Below are 15,155 nucleotides of genomic sequence, written 5' to 3' on the forward strand. Positions count from 1 at the left end.
TTATCTCAAAAACCCCTATACATCTGAATTTCAGGAATCAGGAAGATAAGAACTGGTTCATCCCTGCCTTGATCTCCATTCTTCTCCTTAGCAGTCACCATCTCCAGCTAGAGAAGAGGTTTGCAGTTTAACCCAGAACAGCCCTTCAGGCCCAGGACACCAGGAGAAATCTTCTCATGAACTCAAATACAGACATGTCTGAACCTCAGGGCCTTGAATACAGGCTCATAGCTCCATCCGCCACCCTCTGAGGGGTTTGGGTGTGGGGTGAACCTTGTCCCCAAGATTTCTGAGGTTTCCACCCTAAGACAGGTTGCAGCAACATAGTAAGAAGTCCCTTTGCTCCTACCTTGGGAATACTGCATTGAGAACATACAGCCCCAAGCCAGCTGAGGAACTGCACTTTTGTGTGATTTAGAGCTGCTAATGGGTGATGTCATCACTGGCCTGAATGCAACCCCATAGAAATGTGAAAAGAAAGCGAATAGGAGCTCTAAAACATAGTTGTCTTCACAATAGCAACAGGCACGTCGCAGCGGGGCAGCTTTCCTTGATATTCATCTACAACTGGAGGAGTTTACAAGAAACAACTGAAAAACATTACAAAGAAAATCTTTCAAGGAGCAGCAATCTCTTATTTTCCATGGCCTTTTTCAAGAGCGGATCAGCATGCTTCCTGGAAAGTAAAGGAGACAGGCTCCACGGCACTGTTGTGGAAAGAAACTGAGCAAGCGTTCTCTGGACAGCAAACCAAGCCATTTTGGGCCACTATCTGTTAGGTTCAAGCTTAGCTCAATAGGATATCGATCCTGGCTGCATGTAACACAGCCCTGATTTGTTCTCAGTTTAACAAGTTCTACTGCCTGATTTTTGATGAACAAAATGTCCATCACTGCAGGTAAATTAAAAATGCATTTATCAGCAATGCCAGTGTGCAGGCATTGAGCAGCAAAAAAAAGAGGGTTGGGAAAAACAGGAGGAAAGGGGCACTGAATGAACACTGTAATATTTACATAAGGGTATGTTCAATAAATGCAGAGCCTTCCCCCACTGCCTCCTCCAAAACACACCGAGACACTGGCTGTCCTTCTTCCTATGGAAACAGTTAAGGAGAGCAAAAGCTTCTCTTGGCTTTCATGGGGTTTAGCTACAAGCTGAAAATGAGATCAGGTTTTCCGACATTCACCATTTACCTTAATACAAATGTGCACTCAACAGGATTAGCAGGTACACAGCTCTGCGTGTGGTATCATGAGCTGCATTTTCATGATCTTTTGTGCCTACACATTAAAAAAGAGAAATCAAAATCCCTCTGTAACGTTGAAGATCAATGCAAAACTGAGCTTAAGAACTGAGCGCTCAGCACTGCCTGGGAAACATGAAGTAACGTTTTTAAGCAGAAATCTTGCACATATGGCAAAGGGAAGCTTTGGATAGAGTAGTAAAATGGTATTTCAAGAACTGATGTGCTACCTATCTATATTTATAAGAACATATTAAGTACTAGTTCAGCACCGTCCTTTTTTATTATTCCAGAATAAATTACAGAACCTGCCTGACCTTTTTTTGAAACACACAGATCAGAGTCTGTCTTCCACAGAAATGAAATTTAAGGTCCCACTTGTGTCACCACCTCAAACCCTGTCTCTGGAGAAACAGTCGGGTTTGTCAGGAGTAAACGTTCTTCAGCAGTCTCAGTGTGGAATGCCAGGATCACGTCTGTGTCCACTAATCTGCCTTGCTCAGCCTGCCCCTTGTTAGCTGAGCCAGGCAATAGGCAGATGAAAGGATTCCTGGCCAGTGAAGGAAGCCCAAGGAAGAGGAGCTCCTGCTTTCTAGCACAGAGCCACAGCAACACAGGAGTGAGCTAAGAACATAATAAGGATCTAGGAAATTCAGAGCAAACACAACAGGCTACAGAGAAAACACTAATTCCATTCCCCATGTGAAGCTGCAGATCTTTCAGTGTTATTTCTCTCCTATAGGTCCCTCCACCTCATTACTGGGTTTGGAAATACAGTCCCAGACACAGGAAAGCATTTATCTAACCAAGCACATGAGTAACCCTGTTATTTTCAGTAGCCCCACACACACACTCCCCAGACACCAAAAACTGGGCATGAACTCAAGTGTCTTGTAAATCCAGCCCTTGAATTATAGGATTAGAGGTCTGTGATTTCCTCAGTGGAGATGAGTCTTGTACTTAATGTCGGCCAGTTTATGCTTTGCCTTCCCTGCATTGCCTGCCTGGTGGGAAGTCCATGTACAAGACGATTTCAATACAGCCCAGCTAGCATCACCATTGGAAACCAGCAGCTTTGACGTTAACAGGATTGTACTTCAAAAGACTACGCATGTTTGCAGATGGCAACAGGGTTCCTATTCCAGCTGTCTAATCAAGCTGATAGTCCACAATTATGCTCTGAGATCAAACAGCTCTGCAAGCAGCACTCACAATAAAACCAGCACCAGTAAATGCTGGTGTCACACATATAAGCATCACACACTCAGTTGTGATTCCACAAACATGGGACATAAAGGAGGTTTCAGCTACTCTTGCAAAACTTTTACCATCTCAGTCATAGCAAGGCAGTTCAAAAGCCATATATCTGTTTTGATTCTTGACCTGTGTTTATGGAAAAAAACCTAACACATGCCTAAACAAATACCAATATGGCTGTAATTCAGACAGCTTTTACGTATAGCCTTAACTTTCAGTACAGAACTGCTGGAGTCAGCTGAATTCAAACGTGTACTTGAATGCTTTGCTGAAGGATAAATCAAGCCACATGCCAAAGTCCTTTCTAGAATTAGGGCCTTGACTTTCTTTTATTTAGTTGTTTTTAAACACACAAAAGGGCATAGTGCTCACTAGGAATCAGAACATACCATCAGTGCGAGTAATTGTAGCATCTGTGCTAATTCTCTTTTCATCTTGGTACCCCCTATGCTTCCAAGCATGTAAATCTGATTCTCCTTGTGACTCCACTGAAGTTTCTATTGATTAAACACCCAGCCCCAGCAGCAGGAGAATCAAGCCCTGCATATTTATTTTCTTCTCTCAATACAGAAAGAATTCCCTTTGGACTCTCAATTGTTATATCACAAGGTACACTGACTGCAAATAGAAATACAGTGATAATGTATCTAATGAATACATTATATATGTACACAAGCATTTTCCTGACAGCATCCTACTCTAGACCACTAACCAGACCAAAGAACAGAGATGTCCAGTGCACACAGTAGCAGAGGTGTGTGAAATGAGTTTGTATTAACAAGAGCTAGACTGCAGTTTTCTGGGGGAAAAACCAACTGCAATCCTTCCAAGATGAAGGCTGCAAGATCAGGACCTCACGCAGACCTTTGGAACATTTCCTCTGGAGCTTTAAAGCACAATTTGTAGACCATAAGTGTTACTTAATGTTTGTGTTTTCATTACCCACTAGCATTACCCTGTATTTATATAAACAGATACTAAAACTGTTGCAATGCATAGCAGAAAAATATTGTAAGCATTTCCAAGAAAGAAATTAGGGATATCATTTCAAGCCAAAGTATAAAACACACAGGTAGCATTTCCAGCTCCATCTGTAAGATGGTTTTAGAAAAGGGTTTTTTTATAGCAGACCAAAGTCATTCTTGCCCAAACTCCACTGATTTCAAAGTTGTAACAGCTTAAAAATGGGATGCATTTAATTTATTAACTCACTCCATGCTGACTTTCAAAGTCAGAAGACAGATTGATTTAAATCAGGTTCAAGTACCCAGTGGCAATTAGAACCTGCAAAGCTGGAGCAATGCTGGTAAACATCCAGATAAGATGCACGACAGCATATATGCAAATAACTATCGTCCAAGCCTCTTTGCAGGTGGTTCAAACAACACTTTAAAAGTGACTTATTCAGCACAATAGCCATTGTTTTAAAACAGTATGGTCAAAATGCAGTTTTCTTGGAGTTTCACTAAAAACACTGCCATACCAACCCATCGTAGAAAAACAACAACATGAATCCAAGCAAGAGTCCCCTTTAAACTCAGAGCAGGAGGAGGTCACTTACCCTGTGAGGACCACAACAAAATCCATCACGTTCCAACCGTTTCGGAGGTAAGAACCTTTATGAAAAACAAACCCCAGAGCGATGATTTTTATACCAGCTTCAAAGCAAAATATTCCAATAAAGTACGGTTCAGTGTCATCCTGAAAAAGAATAAAACCCAAAGGTGTCAAGGAGATATGTACAGTTCTGCACTGATAGCAAGAATCATACAAACAACTACACGCACTAACTTCCTGCCCTTTTCAGCTCTTTGAACAGAGGTGAAACCAAAAGGTTTTGATTTACTGAAACTAAACAGAGAAGAATCTTGTTACCATTTCTCTGCAGCGACAGGACAAAGGGTGATGGTTTAAACTTAAACAGGCAAAGCTCAGGTTAGATATAAGGAAGAAGTATTTTACTGTGAGGGTAGTGAGGTGTTAGAACAGGTTTTGCAAACAAGTGGTGAGTGCTCCGTCCCCAGCAGTGTTCAAGGCCATGTTGGACAGAGCCTTGAGTGACACAGCCTAGTGTGAGGCATCCCTGCTCATAGCAGGACCTTGGAACTGTATGATCTTAAGATCCTTTCCAACCCTAACTACTCTATGATGGTAAATTTGCTTTTTCACATTTTTCACAACTCTATCTGCCTTTATCCTGATTGTTTCACCCTGCTATTTCTATCTTTACTCAATATTCTGGAAGGAATTTTAATACTCAAATTTTGCTCTAAGGGCATATTTACACTCGAAATAATACATTTCTGTACTTAGTGACATGGAAGAAAACATGTGCTTTACAATTCATCCAGGAACCCAGAACAAGAGGGTATCTTGGGGAGTAGCAGTCAGCACAGCCAGCTTGCAAACACTGGCAGGAAATTATTTATCATTTATTCCATCAGTTCTTCCTTCACTTTCCTTCTTTCTCCTCCATTTTCTGGATTTCCACAGCTGCAGTGTCATCTGTTTTCTTTTCACTGTGTATCTGACTCAGGGAGAAAACCCCACTCCCTTCCATTAACAGCAGAAGCATCAGGTTTGTGTCTCAGGCCCTTGGTGCAGAATAAAGCAGATCACGGGATCACAACTTCAAAAGAATCAAGCTTAGTCTCTATGGTTTTATTAAACCACTTTTTCATCTGTAGCACCAGATCCTTAGTATTCAACTTTATTGTAAGAGTTTCAACCCAAAAGCAATCAATCTGGCACCTGGAACTAATTTCCAAATGTGCCTTAGATCCCCAATTTCAGCTGGAGGCAATGGAAGTCAAGCAGCCCTACCCTAAAGAAAGGAAGTTCCCAAATGAAGAGATTAGAAATCTTTGTTGCAGTGGCTTTAGCATCTCAAGCCATTAGAGTTGGGCTGCACTTTGATACACAGCTGTTTACATTTTGCAATTCTACTAATGACAAAGGTGAGTTTAGTTCTCCTACACAGAAAGAACATGAATGTGGAATCTTGCAGCCACAGAACAAAGAATTGGTTTTGATATAAAAATTTCTTTTACAAACATGGCAACACTTGCTAAACTCTGACCCAGCACTAGCAGACAGCCCTGTTCTTTAAGCATGGTACTTGTTACAGAAAGCCAGGTTTTTCCTACCTAGAAGACTAATATAATAGCATACCCCTCCAGAAGAGGCTTACACGCTTAGAACATCAATGTATATCCAACTCATCAAGTCAACCACAAAGCACTAACCACTGAAGGGGTTTCCAAACTGTTGGAAATTACTGCTTCTAAACAAGCTCTCTCATCAGTTTTGTTTCCTGCCCCACATCCCTACACACCTCAGTGACCCCAGCTCCTCCATACACTTCATCTGTCACCCTACATCATCCTCATTCCTCTCCACCTTTCCTTACCTCACAGCCCAGAAACTCCACTTTCCATTCCCCTGTGGCCAGGCAAGATGACCAGTCACCTGCAGACCACACACACTCTGCCTGGCAAGTGACTGTTGAGCTCACATTGTAGGCTTTTGGCTGAAATGGAGGGGGAAAAAAACAAGCCCCAAAGTATCTTCTCTTCCAGCCAGAGCTGTTTCTACAAATGGCAGCACCTCCAGGCCCTCTAATCACCCACAAACCCTGCTCAGAAGATACAGAGGCTATCACTGACAGACTGAGAAAGACCAACTACCCATCTCAGTGCTATTTACCCACAGGAAAAGAGGAACCAGGCAAGGCCATCAGACCTTTCATGACCTTCAACAGAAATCCTACAATAAGAGTCCTCCTCCAGCAGCTTCTTCATAACACAAATTAGAAGCATCCCAGGACTCCAACCCATTACAGAAAACAGGGAAGAAGAAAAAAGGGGTCAGAAATCAACATGTGTGATTTCAGTACCCTACTGCTCTTCTGCTTTCCCCCATACAAGCAAGAGCACTTTAATAGCCTTATCTGCCTACTCTTCAACCCCACAACATCTTCTAGTTCAACAAGCATATTAAATCTTTGCAAACAAAGACCTCCCAAACCATCCTATGCTTTCCTTCCCACAACTACTAGTATGCCTCTAAAAATAGCTCTTCTAACACATACAAAAATGTACCTTTACCCACCTACACCTCCTTTCATTACTCCCTCACTTCCTGGAAGCCTTATATCAACTCTGCTCCCAGTCGTTTGCTCAATCTAGGTCAGGTGCCTTGTGATTACAGCTCCCAGTTTTAAAGAGCCAGGCTTCAGGTACTCAAGGATTTGGTAGAATATGTTCTTCCCAAAGCTAGGACTCCACAAGAGCTCTTAGGAAGTGGGTCAAAGAAGGTCTTGTCAGCTCCTAGCTAAGCAGGAAGGCTCACAGATGGGCTTGAGTATTATTATAAAGAAAAATGTCATCTATAGGGTTGGGGAAATAAGAGGGGATAGAAAAAGGGTGTTTTCTAAAGCCTGTCTAAATTTACAGCAATTCAGCCTAAGAATCAGGGCAGTAACAACACAATGAAAAATAAACTTTATGCTCCATTCCATAGTGGGACCTGATGCTGAAAAAGGGGGATTGCATGACTTGTGTGATGGAGGGAACTGAGGGCAAGGACATGGGGGACATTGCTGCCAGATCAGCAATCTTGCTGCCAGGACATCCTGCAACCCCCTTCAGACAGGAGGCTGTGTTGCTGCTTGGGTTCAAGAGTAGGAAATCAGGTGATAATGAATATCAGTGTGCGTACTTGGAAGGAAGGAGAAGCTGGGCAGCAGCCAGAGCTGTGCCAGCAGGTTGTTTGCTGTGGACACAGCAAAGCTTGAGGCTGGGCCAAACACACATTTAATCAATATGTTTCAGATCAGAAACAACTTCTGAGTCTGGAAAGTCATTACTATTCGTAGTCCATGTCCTCGTGTCTTTCCTTGGCCTTTGATGTGATAGCCTTGATAGGTTTGAGTGTGTAAGGCATTGTTCATGCAAAAGTTAATATGAACAGCTCACATCCAACTGCACAAAGTGTCTGTGGATAGGATAAAGAAATAAATCCATTTTATTATTAAGTGCAAAAGCTGCCATTCTGAATATCTGAGAAAAATTATATTTTGTCCTCACCTTAAAAACACCCAGGGGAGCCAAACACTTAGAGCCCTGCAGTGGGGTGCAGAGGAACATCCTATAGATGTCTCTGTCAGGCTGGGGCAAGTCTATGGTCTACTGAAGCTTCTCAAGAAAAAGTGAGACATTAGGAAAGAGACATGGAGAAAATGACCATGTCTCAGCCTAAAGAGCCAAGAGCATCATGAGAATGAAGCATCCAAGAGCAGGGCCATTCAGGGCTTATGTGTGAAACTCCCTACATTTGGAGCTCTCACTAGCAGGCACTAGGCCACTCAGTACAACTCCCTCAGCAACTTTTCAGTTGGCATCACTCCACTGTGTATAAACAATGCATTATTTCTTAGGACAGAAGGAGGCTGACTTTGTAACCTATTGGCTAAGGCACTCAGCTGAGATGGACAATAGCAAGTTTGTAGTATCTGTTCCAGCAGATAATTACTGATGTGAAGTAAACTCTTCCAGCAGCCAAAGCATGTGAAAGTCCCAGCTCAGAGCAGGTGAGAAACTAGAGGGTAGGTCATTCTACAGCTAGCAGAAGAATTACCTTATTTCTCTTGTCTGAAGAGTAAGTCCTCGAAGCCAGTGCTCCAGATCACCACTAAATGCTTTGACCACCAATATGGTGTTTTTATCAGAGCCCTAGTTTTAACCAGCATTAACTCAATGTTTTTCTGTGCTGCAGTTACATACAGAAAATGGACAGAGAAAGATTACTCGCAATTCAGCCACTCCAACTCTTGAAATACTGCATCTACTGAGACATCACTTGCTCTTCCCATGTGCTTAATTAACCCTGCTTAACAAGTAACACGAGCACAGGAAACAGACAAGAGAGACTGCAGTGCAGGTTCATATCTTAGGTCTCTGGGGAGCTACGTAGAAGAATATTTTGAATAGAAGAGAAAAATCATGCAGTGTTTGCATGGACTCCTCCCTCTTTCTCTCAGCTTTAACCAATAGACAATCTTGAGGTTTTTGTCCTTGTATCTGTGCCACAAAGTATCTGGGCAGCTTTGGTTTCCCTTTAACACCTCTGCCTACATCTCCCAGTCATAAAAGGCTTGTGATGTGCATCTCATATCCTTAAGACGTGACTAACTCTTCAGTGATGAGCCCTCACTCCAATTTGGAGATTTTAATGAACCCAGGAGAAGGAAAGGTACATCCATCAATCATTAAGCCAAAAGCCAATTCCATTTCTGGCAAAGACAGCAATAGAGCCCCTGCTCTTCTTTATGGACTTATAATTTGGCTCAAAACCTGTAAATGTATGGGAATGTTGGTCAACTGTGATTTAGCATGGATTTGTAACATTTTCAGTGAAATAACTTACAGTTTGTGGAAGTGGCAGGAGGATTCTAAGGAGGTTTCACTTTGAAAACCAGGAGACAGTTTCTCATATTCACAATGCTTAATCTTTCCAGCATATGTTGAAAATAAAAAATATTACATTACTTGTAAAGATTCTCAGTGTTATTCTATGCTAAACCCCTTTAGAGTTACAAATGTACTGTAGCTAAAATAGCTTCAGAATATCTGGATCGAAGGCAATATTGCACAACGGTGTTTGGGACAAAAAACAGGGGTTAATTCGTCCTTCTTCACCAAGGCAGAGCCAACAAGGTGGACACTGTGCATTCAACTCATACAGTTACCTTGCACAATTTGGTGGTAATGCCAGTGCCCCCTTTGGAATGATTTGGGCAGGAACTGGAGGGGTGTGTGCAGTACTGGGTACTGTAGAATGCAATTAGTAGAGTGGGGAAAAAAAACAACAAAGAACCTCTAGGATCCACTTACAATTCTAGAGTTAGAGAGGAACATTGGAACAATGCGCTAACTATACCTACCACTCCTTCAAAATAACAGTTCACCAAAGGGTTACCAACCACAACATCCACAAAACTACTTTTCCCCTTCACTGGTTCCTGTTTTCAGAGCTATGGAAGACATTTCCCCAGCTCTGTCATCACCCTGAGTCTAAACTTCTGCCTGGCTAGTCAATCCCAAAGCACACAAAGACATGCTTAACGGCAGCAAGATCAACACACGTCCGTGTTCTACAGTTTTTCTTCATCTCTTCCCAAGTACAAAGAATTCAAACAGAAAGAGACTAAGCAAACACAATGCAGGTGGGCAGCCAGCATGAGCAGATACATTTCCAAACAGGCAGCATCAACTCGCTGACCCTGAAGCTCTTTCTAGATCTATCAGTTACACGTTCTTTCCTGTTTCTGCACAGTGAGATTGTGAGAGTTGCCCAGTGGTGTGGACCAAACATAGAAACTGTAGCAACCAGTATTCAGGGGCTCTGGCTTTTGGCAACAAGCTTAATATTACTTTGGTTTACATAATTTAATATCTACATGCAAAAGGCATGTGGGTTTGTATTTATTCATCCTTTGAACATGCGCCATGATTAATGCATTTAGGCATGAAAGATGTTCCAGACCATTAACAGCAGGAGAAAAATCAAACCAAATATTACCCATTTTTCCTACAGCGATGATAAATGGAAGAATGGTTTTGAAGCTATTCTCATATTTTCTTTTGAAATAAGGTAATTGGGCTCATTACCATAAAGCCTGTGGGTAAATTATTTTCTTCTCTAAGTTGGTTTCTTTTTTTGGAAGGGAAGTGTAATCATCTAAAGCCAAAGTTTGCTTTTGTAGGATCCTTGGTATGTGCTGTAACAGGAAGCTAGCTTAAAGACATGGGAACCTAAAAGGTTACTCTGTTCTAGCATTTCCTGGGAAAATATCACACAAGTTCATTTGATTCTACAGATGATTCTGAGCATTTGGCAGCTCCTTCTTGTCCTGGTTTATAAACAACCTAAGTTTGCTGCTCTTATGATCATAATTCTGCTCCTGCAATTGGGCAGGGCTAGAGTGATGAAGCATTCTTGTGGAGATGAGACATGCAGGTTAAAATTATACTGGTTGTCACTGTCTTATTTTGTCTGATTATCAGGTTAATGCCCATTTGTTTATACACGGATCTTTACAGTAGGTACAAGCACTCACAACACCAGGGGGCTGACTGCTTTTTGTACAGAAACAAGAAATTGAAATAAATAATACAACTCACCAATCTCTCTGACATAGGTGTCTTGTCTCCATCCGGCAAATGTTGTTCCAGAGCCAGCACAATACAGTTGGCTATGATTGTAGCTAAAATCATGTATTCAAATGGAGTAGGGACCAGAAGTTAAAGAAGACACTAGACAATGCATTTCTACCTAAACAGTTACATTAGTTGAGCATTCTGAGATTTCTTATCTTTTTTGAAGATACTTAGTCTCCTTGACTTCCTCGGCTCTTTCTGGGGTGTCTCTGGAAGGAAAGTAGGAAATTGCCTCTTTTCTTTGAGGGAGTTGGTGACTTATACAGAACCCAGTGTGCTCAAGGATTTTGGGAGCAAGAAAGTGGAAGGTCCAAAGGGAACAGAAAGTTATTAGTAACTGTTGGGTTTGCATGATATTGATAGGCTAAACTACCCCGAAATAGAGTCTACAGCTGAATGCCATCTGCTGAGTTGTTCTTCAGAAATTCCCTGTCATTTAACTGGAGCAGATAGTGTAAATAAGCGATGGGTTAAAAAAAGTTTGCTTTAAAGCATCTACGCAGGTCCAAAACATGAATTCCTGCTAGATTGCAATGCCCACTCCTGGGGAGAATCAAATCACCAGTGCCCTGTTGGGATGTATAAGGGAAACAATCTCATGGGGAAGAAGGCAAACACGACACCGGGTGCCCATCGTCTCTAGCCCTAGGCTGTGCTGAGCCCTCGCTGTCCCAGGGCGGGGCCCCAGGTCCGCTGGCACCGCGGACAGCTCCGCTCAGCACCGCGGACAGCGCCCGGACCCTGCCGCACCTCGCCCGCAGCTCCGGCGTGGGGAGCGACTGGCGGCTCCGCTACCCCCCTCCCCGAGCCCCAGCGCTACGGGTGCCCGCCCCACACCCCGCTAGGAGGAAGCAGCCGAGTGGCACAAGAGGCAGGAGAGGGCGAGACTGCGCCTGGCCTTGCGGGAAGGTGACGCTGTGGCTGCCACCGGAGCTTTGGAGCTGGTTTATTCCGACTTGAATGCAGGGAAGGAGAAACGGGTGAGGAAGTGCAGCAATCCCTGTGACTCTGTAATATGGACAGAAAAATCGCTGCGTGTGTGTGTACTCAGGGGTAAGATAAGAGCACTCACTCCACTGGTGTATATTTTTTCCCTCTTAGCCCCTCAAGAAGTGAACACTGGGGGAGCCTGAATGGGAGATGGCCTCTGTGGCAATGGGAAGTGTTGCTAGGAGGCTGGGAGGAGGCCCTGCTGCTGTTAGCTGAGGATTAATAGGTGTGTGATATCAAATGTAAAGAAAACAACCAGCTCCCTTGAGATACCAGTGTAATGCAGTCCCATACACACACACACACACACACACACCAGATCTACCTGCAGGTAACCTCAAATAGTCTGCTTCTCTTTTCTCAGGGCTTACAACCCCACTGTGTGCATCATTACAAGCAAAGCCCCCTTCCGAGGACAATCTCTGCAGCTCACTTGGCCTGGGATCTGGGTCTGAGACAGAAAGCATCTGTGCCTTTCACAGCCCAGCAGATGATCCTTCTCCTCACTTACTGCTTCCCCCCAACACAACCCTTTGGGTTTAATTTTTTTAGTACAGCCTGAGCTTAGGCTACGCACCTAGTGAGAGTGACAAGATTCATGTTGATTCTAACAGATTCAGGAGGTGATGTACTAAAAGACTCACTGCAATGATTGTATTAATGGGATTCACAAGGTATCTCAGCTCTCAACATCCCTACTACCAATGCAGCTTTAATGCTAAGGTGTCACCATCTTAATCCCACGTTCCTTCATCTATTCAGAGTGAGAAAGAAGGGTTGAAAGGCTCTAAGATGGAAATAGAAATGAGGGTTCAGTAGCATGAATCTCACAGAACCCTTTGCATTTGGCTTAAATTGTAGGTAATGTAGATCTTTGCAACTGTACATCTCACACCTAAAGGCACAGGGAAATGCACTTACATCTCCCACACACCCCTGGCAGAGCCAAAAACACACTCGGCCATTCCTACTGAAGCTATTTCCTACGATCCCCAGTTACACAGCTGTACATGATGTCGGACACACGGCTCCATGTCACACACACCCATCACACACCAGATCACACACGCGCGTCTACATTAGCACCAGACACTCAGCCTTAGCTGCCAGGGGGGGTCTCTTCCCCCCTGTCCTCTTCTCCCCCTCCCCACCTTGCCCACATCCCCTCCCTGAAAGGATATGGCCATTCTGTTATTCTCTTGGCATATTTCCGTATAACATTATCTTCACTGAAGATGAAGAGGGATCTGTTGACTGTGAAGCAGTTCTGTTTGACAGGGATGGGGTTGTAGAGAGCCATAGTCCTGGCCCTCTGAGCCATCGACTGCTTATACATCCTTTGGCCGGCTTGGGGGCCACCTTGCCGGCTGCTCCCTCTTCCAGCCCCGGCCGGCCCTCCGCCTCCATAGCGGGTTGGCAGATCATCCCCGAACCGAGCCATTCTCTCAGTGCACGGAGCCGGGCGCTACAATCCAAACTGGAAGCCGAGGCGAGAGGAAGACGCATCACAGCGCGCAGCACTTCTCCCTCCGGGGGCTTCGATTGCAGGATCGGGGTTGATCGCAGCGAAATATACAGATAGAGTTAAATATATATATATATATATATATGTATAGATATCTCCCTTTACCTTCCTCCAGCCCTTCCTCTTCCCCGCCGCTGTGGCTGCCCGGGGCCGGGCGGAAGGCGCCGGGGCTCCGCTCACCTCCCCGCACAGGTACCGTCTCTCCTGCCCGACCCCATCCCGGGGCGGCAGCGGCTCCGGCAGGGTCCCTTCTGCGGGGGGAGGCCGGTGGGGCTGGAAGGGGCCGCGCTGCTGCCGTGCCGGCCGCGGGAGCGCTCCGCCGTGCCCAGCCCAGCCCAGCCCGGCCCGGCACGGCCCGGCCCGGCCCGGCCCCGCCGCATGTGATGCCCGGAGCCAATCGGCCGCCGCGGCTCCGCCCGCCCAAGCACCGGCACCGGGAGGCGGGCGGGGAGGGAAGAAGGGAGGCAGGAGGGAGGGATGCAAGGAGGGAAGGATGGAGCCTGCCCGGCCGCCGCCGCCCACCCCGATAAATACGACCAAGACGCGGCCACTCCCCAGGGCCGCGGGGAAGGAGGGATGGATCCCCCCCCGCCTCTGCGCAGCTCTCCGCGGGAGCGCAAAGACCCCGGGGGAGGGCTCCGCCTTGGGGGGACCAGGCGAGGCGGCCCCCGCGCCTGCGCGCCGCTGCCCAGATGTGCATTGCCCAGCTGCTGCACCCATGGGTGTCCCCTCGGCACTGGGCATCGAGTTCCCCCCCCCATAAGAAGTCCTGGAGAACGCCGGGGGCTATGGGCTGGGGGGTGCTGTGTAATGGGGGTGCGGGGTAATGGGGGTGCTCAGCTCAGATCCAGTCCCCGGGGCCGCGGCAGGGATGGGGTGTGGGTGCACCCCCTGCACCAGCACCCGGGGATGGGGCGCTGCAGGGCTGTGTGCGGTCAGCCAGGTTCAGACCGGAGCTGTGCCCTTTCCTCAGACAACTTACTTTGTTTCTCCTTGGTTTGAATGACTCCTGCAGAGCACTTGGATACCTTTAATCCTGTATTTATGGACGAAATCCTTTAATCCTGTTTATTCCAGCACCCTCTGTTGCATCCATCCACCACGAGTCAGAAAGCTAACTCCTCCTTGTTCGCGGAGCGCTTCACGTCAACCGGCACTGCAGTAGCTGGTGAGGATCCGCTTTTGCATGTAGGCTAAATCTGGGATACAAACTATAAACTTCTAGAAAGGACCCTCCAGAGGAGTCAGGGCTGCCAACAGGGGGACATTTTCACTCCCCCACAGTAAGGAAACCCTGGACTCTGCTGCTAATGTGTTTTTTGCCTTAGTCATCCAAGCTGTCTCAGTTCAAAACCAACCCACCAACTAGGGAAGTCTGTAGCAATAACATCTGCTGAATTCAAGAGACAGTGAGAGGGCTGGCACTATCCACAAATGAGGGCTAGCAATAACCAAAGGGTGATTCTCCCGGAGAAACTGGCTCCTTACTCAGGGGTTTGGTATCTCTGAAGGACTTTCTCACACTGCAGCACAGCCCAAAGATACCCTCAGAAGCAGCAGTGGCTGCTGAGTTGAGCCAGGAGCAGCCATAAAGGAGGAGAAAGGTTCATCACATCCTGCTTCCTTGAGGGTCAGAGACAGCAACAGCCACCAACCACCCTGACACAGCCACAACCACCCAACTTCTGTAAACCCAGGGGACCAGGGCAGCAAGAAGCTGCTCCAGTCTGTAGGTTGCCTTCCCATGGCAATGCAATAAATGAAGACTTTCTCCCCAACCCCAGTACTGCATAATTTGCAGATTAAACTGAGTGCTGAAGTCCTTAGGAAAAACTTTGTCCACAGAAGGAAGCTGAAGTCTTTGGGAAATAAAGCCTCATGCCAGGATGCTCCAGCTCCCACTGGCTGAGTGTCCCTCACA

At 45.7% G+C, this 15,155-nt stretch overlaps 1 protein-coding gene across 12 annotated transcripts in view; it reads right to left on the reverse strand.

Moving 5' to 3' along the window:
• Positions 1-14,319, reverse strand: part of CACNA1B (calcium voltage-gated channel subunit alpha1 B) — a 296,644-nt gene extending 282,325 nt beyond the window's left edge. For 6 of the 12 annotated variants that reach the window (XM_061352968.1, XM_061352966.1, XM_061352967.1 and 3 more), the window contains exons 1-3: positions 12,891-13,616; positions 10,684-10,789; positions 4,062-4,201 (exon numbers count right to left, since the gene is read on the reverse strand). In XM_061352968.1, coding sequence (XP_061208952.1) covers positions 4,062-4,201; positions 10,684-10,789; positions 12,891-13,150 — 506 coding nt within the window. In that variant the 5' untranslated portion in view covers positions 13,151-13,616. Of the gene's footprint in view, positions 1-4,061; positions 4,202-10,683; positions 10,790-12,890; positions 13,618-14,216 lie in introns of those variants that run through there. The other 6 variants (XM_061352969.1, XM_061352963.1, XM_061352970.1 and 3 more) reach the window with 3 other exon arrangements.
• Positions 14,320-15,155: the final 836 nt, after the last annotated feature.

Source organism: Neopsephotus bourkii, unplaced genomic scaffold (assembly GCF_033783945.1).
Source record: "Neopsephotus bourkii isolate Nb327-2 ecotype Australia unplaced genomic scaffold, CSIRO-AGI_Nbou_v1 NB_659, whole genome shotgun sequence".
Lineage (NCBI taxonomy): Eukaryota > Metazoa > Chordata > Aves > Psittaciformes > Psittacidae > Neopsephotus > Neopsephotus bourkii.